General features: G+C 41.4%; 2 protein-coding genes across 5 annotated transcripts in view; one reads left to right on the forward strand and one right to left on the reverse strand.

Moving 5' to 3' along the window:
* The window catches only part of CUL4A (cullin 4A), a 41788-nt gene extending 31289 nt beyond the window's left edge, over nucleotides 1-10499 (reverse strand). For both annotated transcript variants that reach the window (XM_074815235.1, XM_074815236.1), the window contains exons 1-5: nucleotides 10282-10499; nucleotides 9472-9587; nucleotides 4821-4925; nucleotides 2566-2634; nucleotides 731-804 (exon numbers count right to left, since the gene is read on the reverse strand). In XM_074815235.1, coding sequence (XP_074671336.1) covers nucleotides 731-804; nucleotides 2566-2634; nucleotides 4821-4925; nucleotides 9472-9587; nucleotides 10282-10459 — 542 coding nt within the window. In that variant the 5' untranslated portion in view covers nucleotides 10460-10499. The remainder of the gene's footprint in view (nucleotides 1-730; nucleotides 805-2565; nucleotides 2635-4820; nucleotides 4926-9471; nucleotides 9588-10281) is intronic.
* Nucleotides 10500-11581: 1082 nt separating this feature from the next.
* PCID2 (PCI domain containing 2) lies at nucleotides 11582-25094 on the forward strand. 3 transcript variants are annotated; one of them, XM_074815244.1, is made up of 15 exons: nucleotides 11582-11769; nucleotides 12168-12258; nucleotides 13734-13823; nucleotides 14381-14454; nucleotides 15181-15246; nucleotides 15787-15828; nucleotides 16316-16370; nucleotides 18059-18162; nucleotides 18905-18980; nucleotides 19101-19242; nucleotides 20346-20446; nucleotides 22462-22535; nucleotides 22706-22831; nucleotides 23041-23164; nucleotides 24177-25094. In XM_074815244.1, exons 2-15 carry the CDS (start codon nucleotides 12223-12225, stop codon nucleotides 24264-24266), a joined length of 1200 nt encoding a protein of 399 aa, XP_074671345.1. In that variant the 5' UTR covers nucleotides 11582-11769; nucleotides 12168-12222; the 3' UTR covers nucleotides 24267-25094. The 3 variants fall into 3 exon arrangements, with proteins under 3 accessions (XP_074671345.1, XP_074671346.1, XP_074671347.1); XM_074815245.1 differs by having other exon boundaries at nucleotides 11585-11776; XM_074815246.1 differs by lacking the exon at nucleotides 11582-11769 and adding an exon at nucleotides 11794-12074.
* The last annotated feature ends 58 nt before the right edge of the window (nucleotides 25095-25152 follow it).

Raw genomic sequence — 25152 nt, forward strand, 5'->3', positions numbered from 1 at the left:
GATGCCATGTTCCTCAGCCTGAGGAACTCTGGAGAGCACAGAAGCCAGCCAGGCAGGGAAAAGGCACGCTCTTACTTCAGTACTTCATCTACATTTTTGTTTTGCTTTAGACAGAGTACAATACCAGAAACTTTCAGCAAAGTCTGGGTTTGTTTGCTTGGGCAATGATATAAAATGCCCCTCAGGTAGGATGCTTAAAAACAGAATGCCCAAATATGGTGTGCTGAAAGTACAGTAGCATCATCTCAATGCTGAGCCACAGGTCTTGACTCTCAAGAGGCCAGTGCTGCAAAGATGATCTGCACCTTGTCAGTGTATATCCGACTCATTTAAAAAAACTGAGCAAGAAGTTGAATGTTGAATTCTGTCAAAACCAGACGCACCTAAAGTAACGCTGGGCCAGCGCTAAGGCACAGAGGCGGCAGCCCAAGGAAGTTCCCTACACAGCCAGCCTCACCCAGGCTGTGACAACTACAGCTATATATATGCCTTGACTTTTAAGCATATGTTCACAGACCTTTTTCTTCTTTTACCCTCACTTGACAATGAATATTCCTGGGGAAGGAGGAAATGACACATGCATGTGCTGACACATGTATTTCCATAAATTAACACAAAATTTGAGAGACCTATTACAGAGATCAAATAGAAAAATTTATTTTCAACCTTTGCAAATATAATAGCATGTTCAAACTCTACAGATTCAAGGAATACTTACATGGATACCTACCATATAGAAGGAAGCATTGAATTCTGAAGTACATATGTACGATCCAAAAATAAGAAAATGCTTCTGATCATGATCTGAAAATATATAAAGAAAATGCTTTTCTCTTTACCATCATGTGGCATTTTAAATTATAAAGCAACTTCTGAAAAACTACATCACATAGACATGCATCTTGACTACCGACGCATGTGTTTTCAACTTCTGTGGTGACTTGTACAGCCACGGGTATGTAATTTATTGTTAATACAATAAGCTAAGCAGTATTGCCAAGTACATCCAAGACAGTTTACAAATTCATAACCATTAACTAAATAGCTTTACTAGCCTGTTATGAATTTTATTGCTACAGAGATACATAAGCTATTCAAGCAGTACCACCAAGACATTCAGTACACACCCTGAAATAGCATGCTGCCAGTTTTCGCTTTTAGAAAAGAAGCAGCTTTAAGCAGAGACAGCAATAAACTGTGCAACAAATCTTTTCATAGTAAAAGTTAGCTGTCAAAATTCATGAGAAAAATAGATACACATTAATTCTAACAGGGGAAAGAAGATATAATAATATATTATCTTTTTTTTTAAATTAAAAAAAATGGGAGAAGGAGGTGAGTTTTTAGCTTATTACTGTTTCACATTCAAAACCCATTTTTAACTTTGCTCATAAAAAGGCTGCCCAGCTTTCAGTTTAGCATTAGCATAACTCAGGATGTCAGTCCTGATGTCAGTCACACTAATTAACTCACCCCCAGGCCAGCTACAGAGATTTCTATCCCCAGCTGTCCACCTACTCCTCCCCTAAAAGATTTCATTGCTTCTGAAGCAATTCTCAAGCTGACATAGTTTCCGGCCAAGCATATTAAAGTACAACATCAGCGAGGCTGACTTTTTTTCTTAAATAGCCCAAGTGCTAACTCAGCACATAGGCAAGAAAGCCACTTACTACAGTTTGTTGCTTTGAGAAGGAAAAAAAAGAACACTCAAAAGTAATTAAAGTGAACAGAGGTCATATTAAAAGCCTTTTTAAAAAAACACAGATCCAGTTTAATTACATTTTCCAGGCAATAAACTTCAACTCTATTTTCTCAGATTGTTGAATTTGTTTTGAATAGTTTCCATAACGCTTTCCATTTTTATTTCAGGTAAAAATTACATACCTCTGCTCATTCCCCATAGGGGAGGGGAGACGAAAATAGAAACATTTGGGGCATTTGTAGCCAAATCTAAGTGACAGTGCAATGAAAACTCAATCTAAAATGCTGGTTTAGAATTATAATGATGCATTCTCAAAGGGACAATTCACACAGAGTATCTTTGAGAGAGAATTTTTTTCTGTAACATAATTTATTGTGGAGGTAGAGGACAAGAAGGGCAGAAAGAAAGAGTTTCGGTTCTTCAATCTTCCTGTTTCTTAGCCCTATAGTCAGGATAATCATCTCTGCTTTGCCAAAAAAAAAAAAAAAAAAAAAAAGGCACAAATTAACGTAACGCTTGGAGCTATCTAAAGGTCAAGACTGTGGATTCTCTAATTACTTAAAATTACAAACAGCAAACAATTTCAGCATAACCTGGTTAGTTTTTCTTTACACCCACAGAAAACAGGAGACAATATATTTCTGAGTGATATTCCAACTTCATATGAAAGTCAGAGTTAACACAACAGAACATAAGTTTTCAACAACAAAACTGCCCCCAGCTAGCAAAGGGGAAAGTGAAAAGCAATGCTGAAACTTGGAGGAGGAGGTGCAACGCAGTACCAAGTTAAAACCATGACAAACTCCCTTTTTGTCAGACTTCACACCTCAAGGATATGTATTCTGAACAAACATTCAACTTACCATTTGTCTGCAATGATCTTGCCAGCATTTATTTATCTTCTTTAAAAATAAAAGACTATCCAGAGAATCTGTACAGCACATATTAAGGAAAAGTAGCTTGCTGATATCTTTTCAGGCCAGATTCTGGAGATGATCTTTGCCAGCCATTAAGCAAAGCTGCTCCGTGGATATTCTGATGTTACTGTGACTGCCCAGGGATAAACTGTTAATTGCAGAGCTTCTGCCTAGCAAAGGGACTGGCAGTTCTCCAGAAGGCCTCCCTATGTTTTCAAGGAATAACACTCACTGCTCTTCAGTAATACCATCTAGTGGCTGCAATGTATAACTCGGATATAGATTTAAACAAGAAATCCCACCAGCGTCAAAAACAACCTTGTCACCAACTGAGGTGAGAAGTATAGAAAGGTTTATTTTGTTTGTTTAATGAGTTCACACTGTGCACAACAGGAGTGACCCTAATCTCTTAAAAGCAGTTACAGTTCTAAATAATCCTCAACAAATCCAAATACCACTCTTTTCATATACATCTCCAGGTCTCCATAAGTAAACTATAGAGTTTTCTTCATTACACAACAGATCCAATTGTTATTTACAAATAACAGAATTCTCATGTGTCATATGAGTAAATCCAAACAGGGCTTTACCTTCCTCTCCTGCACAGTATCATCTCCAATTCCCTCTGGCCAAATCTGATTAATTTGATCTCATGTCCTTGGGATATAAAGTCATATACCTGTAAAACACAAAATTCCCAACTCTCCAAACCACCAACTCTGTCAGAGGGCAGGGAGAAAGCAGTTTTAAAACACCTCTTCAGAAGATTATCTGAAGTTTGAAAAGGCAGGGATACAAAAAATGGTTGACTGTACACTGCTTTAAAGCAGACTGAAAGATTTGGTTCTCAGAGATCAGTTATGTTTAAGAGGCTACTGTACTGACTGATGTACTTTATAGTTAGAAGTGATTTTAAATGTATCAAAGTAAATGTAATGAAAAAAATCAGCTGCCATATAAAAGGTGAATTCACAGTGCTGATTTATGTACCTATGCTTCCTATATGCTATGTAGAAGCCAGACTCCTTAACTGGGACTCAAAAAAAAAAAAAACCCCAAAACACACAACTCAAAACCATGTTGGGACTTAGCTAGATGGGGGGGGGGGGATAAAAAAAAAATTATCTTCTTTGTGAGTGTAGGTGCCTACCTGGGCAATGCAGTGAACTGAGAAACTGAGTCCCAATGCAAAGCACATTTAAGGCATTCACCAGGAAAGAAGGTTCTTTCTGAGCCCCAGTCCCTTCCTTCTGTCTATTGTAACCTATCATTTCCTACTAATAAAATACATACAGAGACCTGGGAAACACTGCTAGCACCCAAAGTACTGTAGTATCTGTTCAGTATGGCACTCTCCAGCATCTGCTTGCTAAGGCACTATCCAGGAATGTGGGGACAGCCAGGTGGGCGTAGAGTCTATCTATCCTACTGCCAGAAGAAGCACAACCCCAAAGCTATTACACAGAAGACAACTATCACATAAAGCATGGTCTCAGCATGCAAAGCACTACAGGATTCAGAAAATAGGGCTGGCTGCACCCAGGTGTCCAGAGAAGATCTACAGGCACTTCTGTGACCAGTTCAGCCAGAAGAAAAGTCCGACAATGTAACTTCAGAAAACTGTGGGGTAATTCATCATAAAACTTCAGGCTTCTGTGCATCTGAAGACAGCCCGGTGATCTCCTTAGAGCTCTCTGCCAAGAACCTCCCAAGGTACATGTAAGATACCTAAAGGGTTTGTAGAATTCCTCCATGACACATCACTGCTGACCTATTATTGGTCAAACAGGTGTACTTTACGTTTGAGAATTCTTTTACAGAAAACACTGCTGTTGAAAATTACTGCAGTGATTTTTTTTTAAACTATTGCTACTGTAAGCATCTCCACTACTCACCTGTCATACAAATCCATACCTGCTCTTAAATCTCATAGTGCAATTGAAATTTTCTAGATTAGATGTAAAATTTGCATTCCTATTAAAATGATGAGTAATTTGTTATTAGCATGCTACATACTGGTGCACAAAAATTATTCACCCAGATGATTAAAGTTGTTTACACTTGATTTAAAAATATGTAAGTGGTCAAAGAACCTCTTTAACACATTGGCAAATACTGGTGCAATTTTTACAAAGTTTTGTTTTAAAAAATAATGGTTTAAACTAACCATTCTAACCATTTCTGTGCACGAGAAAAGGATATTCTCTGAATTGAAGGATTTGTGCTTTCACATGATCTTCACAGACTTGTCGCAGCTGTTTGTACAGTGTAGCAGAGACTTTGTAAGAACAGAGATTTTCAACAGCCTAAAAACCAAAAGAAGATTATGAATGAGACAAAAAAAAAAAAAAAAAGAGAACTCAGATTTTAGCGCCTGTGTAATCAAGGCCAACAACAAAGAGAAAAAAATATCAGCATTATCTGTTCAAGCCATGCACAAAAACAAAACATCAAAATGAAATTACCCAAAGTATGTAGAGAAATTAAGACTTCATGATTCCTTTCTGATTTTGATCTCTCTTATGCTGCTAGATTTTGTGTACAAACAAGGTCCACCATCACCATCTGGATCATATTTCAGATGTGCTGTCAAACATGACTAGAATTTCCACCCCTCCCCCCGAATACTGTTCAGCAGTGGAACTCTTCCTGTAGGTCCATTTTGTACATCCTCCAGTGCACTCACACACGCACTTTTTTGGGGGGGACACAATCATACCAAATATTTTCATTTCTTAATAACTGTAAGGTAGACATTTCAATCACTCTCTATAAATGGTAAATGAATACAGCTGCTTTCCTGTCATTTTAACTTATTTCTTTCCAAATATTTCCACAGATTCACATACTTGTGCTAAGGTGTGTAAACTAAGGGGAAATAATAATAATTAAAAGAACCCAAAACAACTCCCCCTACATTAACCATTAAATAAAGACTTGAATTGATTTATTTGGACCTCATGTGACTTAGTTGAGTATTTATCCATAGTTGACTAAGATGACCGATTCTGTCCAAAAACAAACATTCTTGTGGTCACCACATTAATGTAAATCGAGTTATTATGCAGCTTACCTAGACTACGCTGAGACAGCTCTGGCCATCTCTAGAATACTGCTGTTCAGCTATTTGGTAATTATGTTGTCTTACACTAACTTTTTTGCCTCACAAGAAACTCAATGAGAATGCCGAAGAGAAAAATGTAGCCTTGCTTGATACCACTGCCTATATTTAGACTTTGTTCCAGGCACACTTTAACTTGTATGCTGTATTTCAATAAATTATTTTATTAATAGACCATAGCATCTGAAATGAATCACAATGAAGACAGCCAAATGTTCTGTAAGAACTGTAAAGTTTACACTAAGTATTTTTGGCTGTTCAGTGCTTCACACAATTATTTGAAGGAGTTGAACATGATTTTCAGAACTAAAAATCCAAAAATCCAGCTGTCCTTTCCTTTAACTTCACCTCAACTGCATTTATACTATGAGGTGATACTGCAGAGACCACACCTAAGATTTAAAGCACAATTTCATCTGGGCCACTAAAACTGATCCAAGAATGTTTTCCTTTGCTCCAGAGGATTTATAGTGCTACGTTTTGTTGATAAATTTTTTGATAGCATCAATGAACTTGGACAAAGCTTCAGTATTTTCACAGTGCTTGCCTTTTACTCAGTTTTCCCCAAATTTTAGCTTATTTTGGTGCACGTTATTTCTTTGTAATATGAAACGTTATGGTGCCTAATGCCAGCATGTAACTCTTTTTCAAAGCATTAGTAAATGTTCTTCACTCTGTTTCAGTTTAAGGTCACCCACACATGGGCTAGCAAGTGCATGGGCCAAGACAGAGGTGAGGGGGAAAGCAGGGCTGCTCCTCTGAGCAACAGTGTCAGCTTAAAGTGTGTTTCAAACTACAGCCATATCACCTCAGTGCCACCTTTACTAGCCATTTCTGGTTTTTTTGATGGGGGGACATGAAATCCAGCAATTTCCTTCTCCTTCACCTTTTGTTTCATTCAGAGTTTTTGCTGTCCCTCTTTCTGACAAAATTTGATTTGACTTCTAGTCATCTTGCAACAATTAGTTTGGTAAAAAGCAACAGTAATTATCACATCTACAAGGATACAAGAAAGACAACACTTTTAGACTCTTCACCTACACAAACCCAGTGAAAGTTCTGTTTCAAATCAACCTTTTAATAGCTTGTTTTGAGCAGAGTCTTCTGTTTTAACATCTAGTATGCAAATAATTGCTACTTCTTATTTCCTCTACAGGTCCAAACATCCTGAAGAGTTTGTCTTCCAAAACAAAGTGAATCTGCTTCCCAGAGATCTCCCCACAGGGTAATTCTAACCTATCTGATGTCATTTTATTTAAATGCACATTAACAATGTCTTCCCTCAGTTTTGATACAACCTTAAAGAAAGTAAATAAACAAATGAAACTATCACACAGTGCCTATATTATGTTTTTTCATCTGGTAAGTGAAATGACACCACAGGTAAGTGAAATGACATCTGCAACCAACAGTATTGACACATAATCAGTTTGCAGATAGTTTGTTATGTTTCCTAAGACACAGTCCTTCCTATCAATCCATCCAAATTAAAGTCTGGTCAGGACTCTCATCAATTTTTTTCCTTCACTACTACACCGTCCTACTCTTATGTCCTCCAGAAGGGCAGTGCTGCCCCATTTCAGGTTATTTAGGACCTTGCTGCAAAGGGAATTTTCTTTTTCCATTATTTTTATCACTCACTCTTCACTCAGCAATTCTTTGCACTGCCCCACTTTCTCTATCCCATCATGTATAAGCTACTTCTATCAAAATCTGTGCAATCTACCACCAATCCCAGACATCATTTCTATTTTAGTTGCAAAAAATTGGCTGCCACCCTCCCACTGCTCACTGACTACATCTCTGCCAAGCACCTTCATGACTGATCCCATGCTGCCTCTAATGCCTGGAAAGGAGTATCCTTCAGGCTTCCTACAAAGCCTTGTCATTGTTCTTCAGTTTTTCCTCAGCCACCGTGCCAAATTAAATAAATAAATCAGAAAGTTCAAAGGCAGGCTGGTACACCAGCCTGCTCACTGCACTGAACTCTAGTAGGCCTCTCACTTCCTCCCATAATGACAGATAAAGACACAAAAAAAGAAAGCCCTGATCGTAAAAACCGATGCACACAGAGAAATTTTTTCCCCTGTGGATGACTCGGTGCTCACCAACAGGCAGTTAAAACGATCTGTAAGTACAGATCAGGTTTCCGACAGATGCTGAACTTCATCTTTTATTCCTTTGGCAGGAGAGTATGTACCTATCTATGCACAGGCATGCTGACCACCACCACCCAACTGTGCAGAAATCTTGCTGATTTGCACCGCTGCCTTACAGATTACTGGACCAGCCTTGTGCAGTTTTTACAAATAAGCAGGCAAACAGAAAAAGCAAGTACTACAGTTCTGCCCTCACAGTTTATCTGAAATCTCTCTCCTCCTCTTCTGCCAAAACTCAAGTCTGTACCCCGGCGATTTCATAGCCATATTACTATAATCTCATTTCTCAGCCTCTGAAAACAAGTTAGGTAACACTCAAAGCATCTGTGGATTTTTTTTTTAGCTAGGCATGAAAAAGCAAGATTTTTCAAATGCAGCATTTAAAACCATAAAATATCTTATGTAATTCAAACTCTGCAAACCTGCAAGTATAAATAGATGAATATATCAGTCACCTAGTTAAAGGGAATAAATTATATTAAGTCAATATGCATTTACAAAATCAGCCATTTTAGACCCATATATTATATATTCTAACTAATCAGAGACAAGCAAGTATAGTCAGCTCTCAAATACATGCTCATTTTCTTGAGCATGGACCCAGCGTGGACTGCTGGCCTTCTCCTCCCTCAGTCTGCACTTTTCAGACAACATCAAACCTACCTCATCTGAACATTTAGAAAATTTCAGGTGAGCATAATAATGTCTGAAGTCTTGATCTGGCAATGAGATCCACATCTGCAGATCAAATACCTGCACCCACAGAAAACTCATAACTAACTTAAGCTATGTAGCACAACTTAGCGCATCAGTAATTTTTTTATAACATGATCACTATAAAAAATTACTTCAGTTAAATATCTCAAAGCGCATACGTTTAAAATATTATAAAACTAAACCATATATAGATGGAGAAATGAGAAAGAAATGGCTCATGAGTATTTATCTCTTTTACCCTCCCTAGCCCCTGCTCCAGTAGTCCAGATGTTCCAGAAATACTTTTTCACCATTTTAATCAAAAAATCAAGATCCTGATTGTTACGAAAATGTAACAGTAATCTGCAACACAGGTAAACTGACAGTTTGTTGCCTGCTCAATCAAGGCTATTTTTTAATTCCCCAAAGGGTATTGATGCTGGTCTAATTGTCATTATCTATAATAACAACAGATATTTCAACATTAGTATTCGCAAGAGACCAAAGCATGTACAAAAGAGGAATCATCATAAAATACGTATCTGCATAACCCAGCAAGAGTAAGATCCTGGTTTTGGCATCTTGGGTAGGCACTGTAGTGGAGAGATCTAGACTTAAATCTCAAGCATACCCAGGCACAGCTTTCTCTGTCTCCCATAAACTGCTTTTTCATGGGCCCAGATCCTGGTAACTCTCCAAGGAACTGCTATATAAAACTGCAAACTGACTAGAAACAGAGTATAGAATGAACAGTTCAGAAAATATAATCAGCTTTTAACAAATCAAAATGCATTACATTAAATATGTAGCTCTGCAGAAGTCCCAAAGCAGTTAATTTTCCTTTTGTTAAACCGAAAAAAACCCTACACGCCTTACCTGGTAGAGCTCTTCAAGGTTGTATTTAATAGAAATGCTACTCTGTATCGCTCCCACCGCTTCGTGAAGTTTCTGCCATGTGTCCTGAGTGTAATTATCTGGTAATTTGGGTCTTTCTGCGAAGGAAGATACAGGTAGTTGAAAACTAGCCGCCGGACAGCAGCCCGCACCAGTGCTCCTCACCCTGCTTCATTCAGTTCTCCCAAGCCACGTTGTGCTTGATCGTGGAAGTTCGGCACAAGGAGCGGGTTACAAACTCCACCCAAGGCGACGAAACCTTCGCGCGGTGCGTTTGGCCCCGCACACGCCGGGGCGGCCGGGGCCGCAGCTCGGACCCTGCCCGGCGAGGGCAGAGCCCCGGCGCCCTCCGGCCGCAGGGCTGCCGCGTTTTACCCCCCTGTTACTTGCAGCAAGGTAACCCTCGCCCTGCTTTAATTAGTTTTGACGCTAAGGTGGCTTTCTGCCCGCTTCCCACAGGGCGCAAGCCGTCGCTGCGCCGCTCCTCCCGCTGCCCCCACGCACAGAGCCCCGCGCCTGTCCCCCGTAAGCCCTTAAACCGGGATGGCGACGGCAGCGGGGAGGGTTATCAGCCCGGCGGCAGCCTCCTCTCGCCCAGATAAGGCGGCGGGGCGGGTGACAGCGGCGGGGCCCTCTCGTCGCCGGCCCGGCCCGGCCCGGCCCGGCCCCGCCGCGGGGAAGGGGCGGGGAGCGGAGCGGCCGGGCCGGCGGTAAACAAAGGTCGGGAGAGGGCCGGGCGGCGGGGCAGGGCGCACCTGCCGGGGCAGAGGGCCCGGCCCGGCCCGCACCCACCTCTGAAGTTCTTGATCACGAGTTTCTTGGAGGAGGCGGTCGCGCCTCCGCCTCCCCCTCCTCCTCCTCCTCCTCCCCCGGCGCGGGTGGCGGCGGCCAGCGAGGCGGGCTTGGTGAGCCCGTTGGTGTGCCCCACCAAGGCCGACAAGTGCGGCTTCTTCTGGGGCTCGTCCGCCATCTCCGCCCCGGGCGCCGTGTCCGGCCGGGGCAAGGCGCTGGGTTGGGCCGGGGCCGGCTGGTCCCCGCCTCCGCTCCCCCCCCCCCCCCTCCTCCTCCTCCTCCTCCGCCACCACCCAGCCGCCCTCCCCCACCGCGCCGGCCTGCCGGCCCTGCCCGCGGGTGGCTGCCAAGTGCCGCCGGGCCGGGAGGCACCGACAACCGCCCGCCCCCACCGCCCTCCTCGGGACGCCCCGCCGCCCTCAGCCCGGCTGCGGGGCTGGATCGGTGCCTGGGTCCGGGCCGCCCCCCGCTCCCGCCCCGGCACTCGGGCAGCGCCGGCCCCGCTCACAAGATGGCTCCCGCCGGCGGCCGGGGCAGACCCCGCGGGGCCCAGCGGGCGGCGGCTCCCCGCCATCGCCTCGCAGCCCCTCGGCTCCCCCTGCTTCGCCCGGCTGTTTGTCGATACCGGGCGCGAAGCGGCACCGCGCCGCGGGGCGGCCGGAGCAGCAGGCGAGGAGCAGCCGCGTTTCCCCCCCTGACCTAGGTTTCTCACCCACCAGAGGCAGCGGCAGCCCCCAGCGCAGCCGGGGCACGCCCCGGCCTCCCGCCCGCCCGGGCCGCGGTTCCACACGCCTCACGTTAATGCCTTTGAAAGCAACGGCTTCAGGAGTTAAACGCCGGATTTAACTTTTTAGACCCAGTCCGGAGAGTGTCCCCCCGCCCCCCCCGCGAGCAGGGAGGCTCCCGGGAGCACGGCCGCAGCCGGCAGGGAGGGAAGGAGGGAGGGAGAGAGGGCAGGCGGCTGGGTGAGCGCCGGCGCTCTGCCGGGGAAGCGACACGGAGCTTCCGTCACTGGGGCCCTGGCACATGGAGGCTACCGCTCGCCCCCTTGACGCATTAAGGGGACAAGGGCGAGCGGGACCGACCGCTCCCGCAGCCCCCCGCTGCAGCTGTGAGTGACCGCAGCGGCCGCACGCCCATAGCCCGCGAGATGCCCCCGCGCACGAGGTTTATCGCCGACGCACGCCCTCAGCCCCGCCCACTGCGCTTTCCCATTGGCTACAGAGGGCAAAGCCACGCCCCCAGAGCGCCGCTGTGGGCGGGGAAGATATGAGGCTGCAGCTATTGGGGGGGCGGGAAGCGGCGGGAGTCGGGAGGGTGTCACGTGACGCGTTGCGTCGTTCCTGCTGCCCCTCGAGCGTGGGGCGCGCGGGCGCCCTTTGGCAGCTGGCTCGCGCCCCGCGCCTTGCCGGGTACCGGAAGCGCGGCGGAAGTTGCTGGATGCGTCGTACCGGCTGCCGGAAGTACCGCGCCGTGGCTTGAGGATGGGTGTGCGGTGGGGCAGGGCCGGCTGGGGCTGCTGGTGGCGAGGGGCGGAGGGGCCGCCGGGGCGGGTGTGTGGGTGGGTGTTCCTGTGCGCACTCGTGGGCCAGTGGGGCTGCGTCCCGCTGTCGCGCTCCTGCCTCTGCTACCGCCTGCTCTCCGCCCTCCTCGGGGCCTTTGTGGCCGGGGTTCCCCCTCCGCCCGCGGTTCCCCCCGGCAGGCAGCGCGTGTCCGTGCTCGGCTCCGCTTTCCCTGCGGCTGCGTTATGGTACCCGTAGGCTGGTAGCAGCTGCCCACCGGCCAGGGGCTCGGTAAAGTCATCCCGGGTTTCCTCGGAGCGGAGACGGGATCTGTGCGAGGTACCCTCTCTTTGCTTTTCTCTTAAACTCCTGTTCCTTTCGCAGAATGTGATACAACTGCGTTTTATTTGGGACTCCTGCTTCTTCGACTTCTATTTTAATGGCGCACATCACCATAAATCAGTATTTGCAGCAAGTAAGCAAGTTTTTTTATTTGTGGGCCCAGTTAGAGCATGTGGATGTATTTTTCTTTGCCGTAAATATGTTACCTTATTTAAGAAATAAATCAACCTAGAATGTCTGTTGTAGTAAAAAAAATATAATTCTTAAGTCTGTATTAAGTATACTGGCTGTGTGACAAGGATCTATACCTGGAATTTCTGAAAAGTGTGATGGTTACTCATATAATGGATAGCAAAGTAATTTATCCACAAGAACTAACGTGGTGGGATTGTGTGTGCGTGCAGGCACACATGCAGCTTGGCAATTTAAGGAGTGCAGAAATGCGGAGACAACAACGTGTATGGCATGAAGGATGGAGAAACAGGAGCAGTCACAAGGATACTGGCTGGACTGAACCCTCAGTGTCAAGCTTTTAGTGCGATCACTCTAACTGCTTCTTTCTGAACCGTCATTGTTATCATCTTACTCGCTTCAGTCAAGTCAATTGAGTGAAGGGCACAAAAAGAGAGTAATTGTTTGGTTTTTAGTCTCAAAAATGGAGCATCTGAAATCTCTCAGGACAGTGATCTGCTCTGTAAAGTCAGCATCTTGTCTAGTTGACAGTCCATTTAACATTTAATAAGAAAAATACTTCCAAAACACAACACTTTCTCTCCTTTACTTGAAAAAAGCCCACCAATCTCTGAAAAAGTTTAAGGAGTTGATTTTCCCTCTTTTGCTGCTTCCCTTGCTATTTTAGTCTATGATTTTTCCTATTTGATACAAGCTTTCCATACAGCAAAAAAGGTTTTTTTTTTTTCCATCAGGACACAAAAATACGGCACATAAAGCATAAGCAGTGGGAAAGGAACTCTTAAGAATTAATATCTAAAACTACTTCTACAACTGAAGAAATTTCCAGCTTGATGTCAGAATAAGCTGCTCAGACTATTTTTTACAAGGAGTTATCTTTAGCAAAAAGCAGAATTAAACCGTTCTCCCACAGAATATAACATTTACAGTCCTGACAGGTTTCAGACATATTCTGTACAGATGCTAATCTAATATCAGACGTTGCCTTTGGAATGATAGCTGTGTGTTTAATCTACCTGTCTTCATTTTTAAGCATTACTCGAAGATTGTTTATGCCTTCACATATATGTTTGATGCCCATAAGTCCAACTGGAATTTTAAAAAGCTTAACCAAATCTGGATCACAACTGCTGTTTTACAGTGCTAATCCCATGCGAGTTGTTTGGGGATTCTCTGGTTTGCCCATATCCTACAAATAAAAACTACAATAGTGTTCCTACCTTCTCCCTGATACCCTATTGAAAAATAGGTGTATTGAAAGTACGGTATTGATTAATTCAGTTTTAAAACCTTTAAAAGCTTACATTTGAGTTGATGTGGATGAACAGCGGTAACAAGAAGGTGGCTTCTGTAGTCATGTGTAAATATGTTGCATGGCTTGGTTTTATTCTGTAATGTGGCTGTTTTCTTTGGTAGGTACAAGAAGCCATTGACAGCAGAGATGGACAATTTTGTGCAGAATTGGTATCATTTAAACATCCACATGTTGCAAACCCAAGGCTACAGGTGAGAGTCTGGTTTTGACCTTTCTTTTGTTTTGCTTTCAGTTTTCCTAGCACTCTATATGGGTTCCTTTCCATTGGAGAGAAACCTCAGAAATCTGTTTCGCAGGTCAGAGCAGGATCCTCTTGTAGGTTTGTTTCCCTTTTATTCTTACGCAGATTTTTTTTTTTTTCCCCCAGATGGCTTTTTGTGTTCCACTTTGAATTGTTTTCTGGATAGATACAGTCTTGAAAGTCCCTTCTGGCCAGGTCTATATTAGTTAGTAACATAGCACAGTGGAAGTGACTATAAGGAGAAAACCAGTGGGTGGCAAGGGTCCAGTGTTTGTGCTATATCCATTTCCGATGCTTTTATTGAAGGCTAGCTCTAATCAGGTTCTGGAATCAGAGTGCACACTAGCAATTTGTTACACCGGATGTGATTATTAATATAACTTAAGGTTCTGATAGATAGCAAAGGCATATATGCATAAAACTGCTATGACAAAATACCCATATGATGTTGTGTGTCTGGTGCATTGAATGTTACCTTAATGTTTCATTGATTTATTCTATATGTAGCTTCCATCTCCAGAGGAGAAGTGTCAACAAGTTTTGGAACCACCATATGATGAAATGTTTGCAGCCCACTTAAGGTAAAGATGGACTCAGAATGTAAAGTCAGTTGTGAGGCATCCAGCAGGGATGGGGAAGGATATCCTCAAGTATACTTAGCCATTTTAAAGGGCTTATATCTGAAAACTTGGTATTATTCATAAATAATGCTAAAACTGTGGGAAATAACGACCTCTTTCCTCTCCATGTAAAGTTTGCTTTATGTATCTGGCAGTCATCTGCATATAGTCATTGACACAGCTTTGATTTTGCTGCTAGCTATTTCCTTTGCTCTGCATTTACTAGCTACACAAGAATTTAGAGTGAAATAAGTAAGGGAAATATTTTTAAAAGGGAATTTTGGTCATAAAAGTACTTTTAAAATAGCTTTAGGGCCTAAGTAATTCTGTGAGGCTTTTATTGAAAAAAATTATGCATTAAAACAGTCTTTAGTTCACTTTCAACAGTCTTGAAATTTTTTTTGTCTGTGCTAATCTTGGTGACAATAAGCATTAGCATATTACAGTTGATACTGTACGTTTTATAGAAACAAATCCCCATTCATCTCTCGGGTCAGTCTTCTACAATTATCAAGCTTAGTGCTGTGTTAAAATACTTGTGCCATTTTGTTAGGAACATTTCTAATCGTATTTCCATATCTCTCTTAAATAAACAGTAAAGCTCTATGCCTGGTAAGAGGCAAAAAGAAGTATTTGTCTTACATATATGATATTTTCTGATGCTCTAATGCACCTTTTCTTTGACAGGTGTACTTACGCTGTTGGAAACCATGACTTTATAGAAGCCTACAAATGCCAAACAGTTATTGTCCAATATCCTTTTTCCATATATCTTGCATATTGTTTTCAGATTAACTATATGTCTTCTAGTAGAATAAGTTATCTTCACCCCTTTTAACATCTAACAGAATGTGGTCTGCTTCCAAATACACTTCCACTGTTTAGGTTCTTAAGCACAACAATCAAGATAAACTCTTCTCCTTTCAACTTTCTGTAGGACTAAGAAGGAATCTGTCACTTGGCTCTAAAATAGAAAATTAATTTCTCACAGAGTATGAGACACCCTCAAATCCATTAATATACCTCCCAGTTTGTACTTGGCTAGAGAGGAAGATAGTGATAAAGAAAGCTGCCATCTTATCTCCAAGTGGCCATTGTATCTTACTGCTGCTGCCACACCAAGGAGTGCGTGGCTGTGCTCATGTTCTTCCCTACTGCATCATTGCATCCTGATTCCTCATCTACTTTTTTGGTTTCCACCCTTTCATGTAGTAAGATATGGTACCATTCAACTGTTGTTTTTTAAATCTGTGTTTCATTTAATAGCATTTTAAATTCTCCTAAATACAATACATCTTTCCTGCGAGCATTTCAGGCGCATAAAGAAGAAAACTGGTGAGTACATCACAGAGAGCTGCTAGAAACTAGACTCTCATCTTTTGCTGGTATAATACTGTAGTAGTCCAACTAAAATTATGCCTATAGTTTTTATTTATCCCCAGTGACACTTAAATGCAGCCTAATTGGTTTTGCTGCCTGTTGGAGTTTTTAGATCCAAAAGTGTGAAAACTAAAACATCTGAGCTTAATTATGTAGAATGTTCCATAAGTAAAAACATGAAAAATTTTCTTAACGGTGAGATGGTATTAAAGCTACAGTAAAAAAGGTTGTAGAATTAATTCTTTCTCCAGTGTAGGATTTCTGAAATGCTGATATCTTGAAGACCTTTCCTTTTAAAAAGTTCATCCTTCTTTATTTAAAGATTAATGTATATTTTTCTTGTTTTATGATCAACTAGCAAAAAAAAAAAAAAAGCTTGTTTCTCATGTCTTACTTATTGCATGATTTGCCCATACTAAGTATCTATGTTTTACTTTTCCAGGGCTTTACCTATTATGTATGCTGTAGCCCTCGATCTTCGAATTTTTGCTAATAATGTAAGTAGAGCTGATTAACAGCGTCATTACTTTTATGTTAGGAGTTTCCACAGCGGAAATATTTTAGACTTTATTACATAGCCTAATTTTGCTCACTACTGTTTAACTCATTGTTTAGGATTTTGTTGACACGCTAAATTTGTCCAGTCCTATTGAAAAACTAGGTTGCTCAGTCTGCCCACCTCCCATTTGCAGGTTGAACTCTAGAGGGGTTCTGAGGACCTGCATGCAACTCACAGCACTTGCTTAGAGAATATGAAGTGATTAAGTACTGTCTTTGTAGAGTAGCATGGTGGCACAGCTCACTGTTTCTATGGGGTATCCTTGGGATTTGGTGGAGATCTTTATAAGGGTAGAGATATCCCAGACAACTGAGCTAATCTAACCACTTACCACATCTGAAGAGGGAAGTTGTTGCTGCCTTTCCCCTCTTCCAGCTCTGTGTACTGTTTTTGATGCTTGTTGGAGCCCTTGCTGAGCACATACAACTGCTGACAAGCAAAAAACACCCAAATTTACATTATTTTTCTCAGGCTAGGGAATTGAAGTAGCTTGTGTAGGGATCTGTTGAGAACTGCTAGGCCAGGGTAAGTGGCAGGGTTGTGATCTTGCTCCTGGTCACTTTACCTGAAGAGGTGAAACTAGAGTTCAGGTTAGGTTAGAGTTTAGCAATATCCAGTATTTTCAGTGTTTGTCCCCTCAGCACTTTGTTGTGCCCACCCACCTTTGGCATGCTTGCACAGAGAATATTTTGTGTGTGTGTGTGTGTGTGTGCCTGCTCTGTAACAAGTCTCAGTTTTCAGTCTGAATGAGGCAGTTTCATGTATCTGAGATGCATGAGAAAGGGGAAAGTGGGATCAGTCATGCTGGAAGTGTTTGAACTCTGTCTTCTAATGTTAGTAGGTTCAAATGATATGGATACAGAGAAGACTTCTGCAGCAAAGGATGCATTTCCATTTCTATTCCTTATGTTTCAGCTAGTGAGAATGCAAGCATTACAATAAAACTTTTTAGAAAGCACATAGTAAATATCTTTTCACTATTTTTTCCCCCACTTTATCAAGTTCTGCATTAATCAGTGCATGAATCTTTCCCATGTGTTGGCAACTAATTTTTTTTCTCTTGCGGCTGTAACATATGTTTTCCATTTCTTATGAAAGTCTCAGGTCCTAGCAGTGTGTATTACTACTAGAAAATGTTGAATATGATTTAGAAATAAAATCTAGCCTTTGTGGCTGTGACAAGAAGCTTAATTATAAGTTCTAAAACTCAAACTCCATAACTGGGGAATCATTTTAGTTTGCTTTTCTTCAAAATACATTTTTTTGCCAGACTTTTGTTTTTTGAAAACTTGCATTGAAGTGTTAATGCTCCAGTTCAGCTATCAGATGATCCTGAATTTAGGTTTCTGAGAGCTGTGTTAAGCTTAGTGGCACTAAAGGTAATAGCACTCAGTGCTATTCTCAGAGGACTGTCCCCCCGTGCATTAGGTTTGGTACACGTTCAGGAGCCTCTCTGAGTGTTCTCTTCTGTGAGCTTGACTGCCTTCTAGATTTGGGGGATAGCAGGCATGACAAATCTATTGCTCTACTACTTTATAAAATGCTGTATTAAGGAACTAAACTTGTTTCCGAAGCCAGAGAACCAGGATGTAGAATTACATATTGTTTCTTGCTGTGTAACGACAGGCAGATCAACAGCTAGTGAAGAAAGGGAAAAGCAAAGTTGGCGACATGTTGGAAAAAGCAGCAGAACTGCTGATGAGCTGTTTTCGAGTCTGTGCCAGTGACACGTAAGTGAAAGATCCTCTGTAGAACTTGCACTATTAAACTAAGAACTTAATTAACTCCACACAAGATTTTCCCACTTACTAAGACCATATCTGGGTAAGAATGAACACTTCTGAGGCTCATTTCCTCTCATTTATAGTCTGTTCTCTCTTGACTACTAACTACAGCTGGTGAGGCCTCCCTTCAGGTTTCACATTCCTAGCAGATGTTGTTGGGAGGGACTGATTATGTGCCTGTTTCTTGGAAAAGATTATTAACGCTTTTGTGCCCTGTTCAGTTGTGAAGTTTGCTTTATTATGATTAGATGGAAAAGAGGTGATTCTTTGGTTTCTGGTCTTAGGAATTTTAATACTTCTGAAGGGTAGAAAATGCTTTTTTTTTTTCCATCTTTCTTTCACCTTGAATTTTATAAGCAACTGCTATGCTAGTGTACGTGTCATCTGCAGACTGGAGTGAGGGCACTAATGTAGATCAGTAGTATTTTGTATGACATCTTTTTCTTATGTTGAGAAGAAATGTAGCAGAATTGTTTAAATTTAAGGTGGGAACACATGTTCTGTTTTGACAGTGCTAATATGGTTTAAGACAAGGAGTTTGGCCTTGACTTTTATTTTCAGACACCTATTTTTACCCTAAAAATACAGAAAATATCTATGGAGGGAGTTTACCATAAGGACAAAGTTGTAATTTTCTTACAGTCTTCAGTATTAGTAGGTTTTTTCATTTTTTCTTTTCTTATGACAGTCGAGCAGGCATTGAAGATTCCAAGAAGTGGGGCATGTTGTTTCTTGTGAATCAGCTGTTTAAAATTTATTTTAAGGTAGGGTTCAAGTCTGGTAAGCTGTGTTTTGTTTTTTTATGTTCTAAGTCAAACCCACCGTTTTTTATATGATACTATCTATCTACACTGAGTAAAATGCAATTAATTTTTTTTTAACAGATCAACAAGCTCCATCTATGTAAGCCCTTAATTAGAGCAATTGACAGCTCAAATCTGAAGGACGAATATAGTATGGCACAGCGAGTTACATACAGATATTATGTTGGACGCAAAGCCATGTTTGACAGTGACTTTAAGCAAGGTATTATGTGCCAGTAAGACAGATTTAAAGTCTTGCTGTTTGGTGTGAAATCTGTCTGATGTCGCGTGTGTGTGACTCAAAATGTGCATAGAAGGTGCTGTTGTGTTTGCATTGATCAAAGGAAAAGTTATGCTGAAAGATTGGAGGCCCACAGGCTGAGGCAGATCAGAGATGAGATTACATGACACTTCTAATTGTAATACATGCTCAATTTTAGAATATTTATGTCAGTGAAGTTTTCTGTAGTCTTACACATCATGTGTGTGCATAATAAAATGTATGAGCATCCAAAAGAATAGGTTTGTAAAAGGTTTCACAAAGGAGGCTTTGTGACTCTCGTCCTTTTCAAGTTGCTGGATGGTGTGTAGGAAATCTTCAGCAAACTGTACTGTAGAATTAGTTTCTCAGTACCTTGATTTTGGAAGATGTAGAAAGTGCACTTCTGAGATTTCTAATAGATTCACTAATAGCAATGCTTCTAGAGCTAAGGTGTACATCTTTTATTGCTAACTGAAGCCCCTGACCAAAATCTATTCTGGAGCTGGTTTTCTTACTCTAAAGGGTGTCTTCTGCCTGTCAGGCTTGTAATTTTTCTCTCTTGGTGAAAACCAGTGAGATATTTTCATGTTGTCATGGTGTGTGATCTCACTGGCACGTTTCTGCAGCTCAGCAGATGCGTGCGTCACATGCAGCTTACATCCACTGAAGAACCTAATCTGTCAGTTTAGAAAATAAAGTTCTGTTTCATCAGCGCTTCTTGAGATTCTCCCTTCCTGTAATAGTAGCACAATAATGTTACTGAAATGAGCTGAAAACTCCAATATTGCTTGTAACTGTCACCTCTGACATCTAGACCTTGACAAGTTTTGACTTTCTGAAGGAAGGCTTGTTTTTCTGGTAATACTTTGTATTTTGTGTGAATCTCCCAATAACTCTTACAGCATTTTTCTTACTGTATTTTGATTGGTGTGATTCTAGTTTGTATAATTTCAAATATCATATGTTCAAGCTAGAGATGGACACTGAGCACAAAATTTGGGTTACAGTTTTGATCCATTTTTGTTGTTGACTCATGTTACTAGCAGTCTTATTTGTGTCTGCAGCTGAAGAGTATCTGTCATTTGCCTTTGAGCACTGTCACCGCTCAAGCCAGAAGAACAAAAGAATGATTTTGATCTACCTGCTGCCAGTAAAAATGTTGTTGGTGAGTAGATGTTACTCTTCTGAATAATTTTTGGGGATCAGATAACCAAACTGATGCTCAGTATTGTTCTTGTTTTCCCCTTATTGGAATTCAGAGGCTATCTGTGTCTGACCCCCATAAGAGCCAGTATATGTACACTTTCTTGTGTGAGGACAAAACACGTTGAACTGTCATTTATAGCAACAAGGGAAAGAAGAAAGGGGGGGTGGGGAAACCAAAACCCCACCCTCCTTTCCTCCTACCTTCCTCCCACCCCTCCTAAAGGTGCAACCTGAGGTTGCTTCTGTAATAAAGATAACTTTGAGTTCTTTGGAGAAGCACTTAACAGTGTAATTTCTGTCATGTAGCTGAGTGCCCAGGTCTGTGCCAGTGTGTCTGGTGATGAGCTGCACAGATGGACCAGGGAATGTGTGGATTCACCAGCACAAATCTGTCTGCTTCTTTCACCTGGTGAAGTGAAGGAGGATGTGCAAACAGATGGCTGAAGACTGTTGAGGGGGGTTTGTGACAGGAGAGAAAGGATTCCTGTCTTTGGGTTTTCTATTTGCACCTTTTACATTTGTCCATTGGAGGCATGTTAGAAGGGTCATGAAGTAGAGCATTTTGGTTTTGAACAAATCAATGAAGACTGGTAACTATTTGATCATTTCATCAATTAAGCGCATCTGTGCCTCTTGTTCCTGTCCTTCCCCATGTGCTGTGCTAGCATTTGCATATCCCTGAGTTAGTGGGGTTATGCTAACAATTAATTCAGTGTAACTGAGGGGACAGAAACTAGATTTTAGAGTTTCCTGTTCCTGGCCCTATTATTGAAGTTACCCATGGAGAATGTTGTTACCACCTGCTTCTGTGAGTTTGCATCTTCCACCTTTGCCTCAGCCTCTTTATGACCATCCTCCCTTTTCTATTCAGTGCTCCCTTTCCTGTCCCTTGCAGTGTCAATTGTGTAAAGGGGAACCGTAGTGGGTATGGTAATTGGCTTCTGGTTTTCATTTTTTGATTATTGACTTTCTTTACTCAGATCAATCAGTGGTAGGGTTGATAAAGGAAAACTAACAGTCTTCCTAAAAACTTTGTCCCAGTCCTGACTGGGTGCCGTAAACTGGTTGAGTCCGTTAGCACCTGGAATTACTGTGGCTTTTCAGGAGCAGTTTTAGTGTACAAAAGACACTAAAGAATCTAGATGAAGGTCATTGGTTTTACAGTTGCTTTTTTTTAATTGGAGCCCAAACATTAGCACTAACCTTAAACTGTACTAAAATAGCTTGGATGGGTTTTTTTATTCCTAGCAGCTCTCAGTAAACATGCAGCTGAGTCCTGCTCTCAGCTAATCCTCCAACCAGGAAAGGAGTTACCAACAGCATAGCATGATGGTAACTAAATTTAAAGTCTGACCCAAGTCAATGTGCAATCTGATCTCTGCTGTGCAGGGGGAAAAAACCAAAGTTTCCTTGTGATAGTGTAGGTGGTTCAGTCTTACCTGATCTAGCAATGAGAATTAATTTTGTTTCTTTAAATTTAAACTTCTCTCTTTTTTTGTGTGTGTGTTTGGTTTTGGTTTTTCAGAGTACATTTTTATTTCCGCACAGAGGCATAGCTACAGACTGAGCTAGCACTTGACAGTGCTGAAGCACTGCTTGTATTATTAGTAATGCTTGGGATTCCTGTAGTTCTTCTGTTTGCAGATTAGATCATACAGCCATGACATAAAATTTGGATCTGCATAGGCCTCATGTCACAGGATCCTGATTTTACAAGTATTACTGTTCCCCAACATTAAGAAATACTAAGACTCCCTAAACCATGATAAATAATTATTGTGAGTTGAGCTACAAGGTGTTTGATGGAGGCAAGGGGATTGTCTTACAAGTACTCTTATTCTCATTCTGTGGGAAAAAAAAAAGGTGGTTAAACATTTGTCTTTTTCTCTAACGAATGTTTTTATAGTTTACTAGATTATATTTAAAATGCATTTGACTTTACCCTGGAAAACTTGGAAACCATTTATTTTTCAGGGCCATATGCCAACAGTTCAGCTCTTAAAAAAGTATGACCTTATGCAGTTTGCTGAAGTAACAAAGGCTGTGAGGTATGATGATTGTTTTATTGCATTGTGTGTTAGTTCAAAAAGTATTAAGTAAAAGGTATTTATTTGAGATGATTGAGGAAGGCAGGGGAGGGATATTTCTACCAAGTCAGACAATTTATTTGCTCATTTGGGTGAGATGTTCTCATGTTTTCATTTCTTCATCCTTGTAGTGAAGGCAATCTTCTCCTACTGAATGATGCTCTGACAAAGCATGAGACCTTCTTTATTCGATGTGGAATCTTTCTTATCCTTGAGAAGCTGAAAATCATCACGTACAGAAATCTCTTTAAGAAAGTGTAAGCATAACAAACCCTACATTTTTGCAAAAGCAGACTTAATATGGTCTCACCTAGGACTGAGATAGAATCGTATATGCTCCTTAGTTCTCTCTGAGAGCTGAATTCCTGTTAAAGTAAATTTATTGTAGAAAGGCCATTTTTCTAAGAGCCAGAACTTTTAAGTGATTGCTTCTCAATAACAGATCTTTTCCTGTTGTTTCTTTCAGATATTTACTACTCAAAACCCATCAGCTATCTCTAGATGCCTTTCTGTTTGCCCTGAAATTCATGCAAGTAGATGATGTGGATATTGATGAAGTCCAGTGCATTTTAGCTAACCTTATATATATGGTATGTGCTGACCACTTGTTTGGTCCTTCCAGGCTTCAGACAGTAAAAAATACTAGGTAGATAGTAAAATGTCTTTCAAAAAAACATATCAGTAATCCCAGGTTTTCTTGTGTAAAAAAGTTGATTCACTTGTGCCCAAAGTGAAATGTTTTCATTTGCCCTGAAGGCTTCCTCTAGTTCCTGCCTGTTTTGCAGGGATCGGTTAAAATTGATGTTGAATTTTTCATTACAAATCCAGTACCAACATTTCTATATATGCATATATACTGATTTAAAAACACAAAAATTGCAACTGGGACGAAAAAGAGACTTGTTCTTCTGCATTTGAAGTAGGAGACTCTTGCCAGTCTGACATGAGAAAAAAATAAAAAACAGATCTCTTTGGGTTTATTTCACATTTTGTCTTTAAGTGGATCTCAACTAATCATGAACAGATAAAGGCTTGAAGTCGAGAGATTTCTAATAAATCTGAGGTTTTGGAGCAGCATTGCAGTGTCAGCAAGAAAATGAACCACTTCTCTGTTTCTGAAACATTATTTGGTGTGGTCTAAGAGTATCAGAGGGTGGGATTAGGTCACTGGAAGATTTCTTTTGGTGTTACAACACTGTGTCTGAAAAGGAAGTACTGTGTCATTTGGTTTATTAGGTAGGGAATAGCGATTAATTAAAATACTGATTTTAAAGTGAGCAAGTGTAAATTTAGAAACAGTTGTGTAGAGCTCTGTCTCTTCAAGGAACTGTAAGCAGACCAGTAGAGGGCCCTGGCAACAGGCTCTCAGCCTGACAGCGCCGTTAGTAGTATGCAAACATGGTTATGGTTCCAACCTTCTGCTTTCTCTGTGAGTTGACCCACTTACATAAATTGGTTCCTTATTGGTATTAAGTACAGTAGTGCAGTGGTGATTGAGTATGCACACATAGCTGTGCTTGATGTAGTCTGAAGACAGCAGAGATTATAGGCCTTGTGTTACCAGCTTCCGGTACTAACGCTGTCTTTTTCTCCTTCTGCCAGGGTCACATTAAAGGCTATATATCTCATCAGCATCAAAAGCTTGTGGTCAGTAAGCAGAACCCGTTTCCTCCGCTGTCAACAGTGTGTTGAGTATTGCGTCTTATCCATGCAAGTACTTCTCAGATGCTCAGCTTGCCCAGTGGAGCTGCTCCTAATCACCCCGAGAACACTGTAAATGACCTGGTTCGTGTCCAGGACTGGAATACCAGGAACTGTTTGTGGCTTCTTTCCCAGAATGACCAAGGCTGCCAGTGTTACAAAGTGCGTTGGAATGAAATGCTAACTTTTCAATGATACTTTCCGCAGGCTTTCTAGATCATTCAAAGTATTTCATGAGGAAATAAAGCAAAGCATTCCAAATTCCTTCCAAACTACTTTAAAGCTCTTGCAAAATACTTTGTGTTAGTATTTCTGCATTTATCTTTCAGAGGAGAGAGTATCATCCTTTGTTACTTGTGTTCAGAATGGAAGTGTTTTCTTTCATAGTTCCCATTTTTTTAAAAGTCTCTTCAATAACCTTGCTGGTATTAAATACTCCCTTCAAGCTTTCTCTAAAAACTAGAGAAGCGCTTGACAGCAAAAGCTTTACTGTGTCAGTGATACTTACGGGTTCAAGTAAACGTGTTGATTTTTGTCTGTAGGTGCCCACAGATGGGTTTGTGGTCTTTTAATTCTGGTAACATTTTGTTTCATTTTTGTTATGATGAACAAAAGCTTATCTAAGTAACTTATTCATACTCTGTTTTATTCTGCTTCTGGGGAAAATACTGCCACAGGATCCATTATTTTAAGTGTTACTACCGTGGGAGTTTTGTTTGGGGGTGGTACAACATAACTTTGTCCATAGCAGTGGGACGGTAGTTTGGGGGTTTTTTAATTATTTTTAAAGGAAATAAAACATTTTTTTCCCCTCTTTGAGAGCTGGGTTTTATTTTACCCGCTAACTGATGTGGACATGATTCATAAGGGAAAACAC

This window comes from Strix aluco, chromosome 2 (genome assembly GCF_031877795.1).
Source record: "Strix aluco isolate bStrAlu1 chromosome 2, bStrAlu1.hap1, whole genome shotgun sequence".
NCBI lineage: Eukaryota > Metazoa > Chordata > Aves > Strigiformes > Strigidae > Strix > Strix aluco.

Bases quoted from the DNA above. Each gene is read 5' to 3' on its own strand.
- PCID2 (XM_074815244.1), top strand. From the start codon at position 12,223: ATGGCGCACATCACCATAAATCAGTATTTGCAGCAA. The intron at 18,981-19,100 runs GTAGGGTTCAAG...TTTTTTTAACAG, and splicing joins TGTTTAAAATTTATTTTAAG to ATCAACAAGCTCCATCTATG. The intron at 22,832-23,040 runs GTAAGCATAACA...TGTTTCTTTCAG, and splicing joins AGAAATCTCTTTAAGAAAGT to ATATTTACTACTCAAAACCC.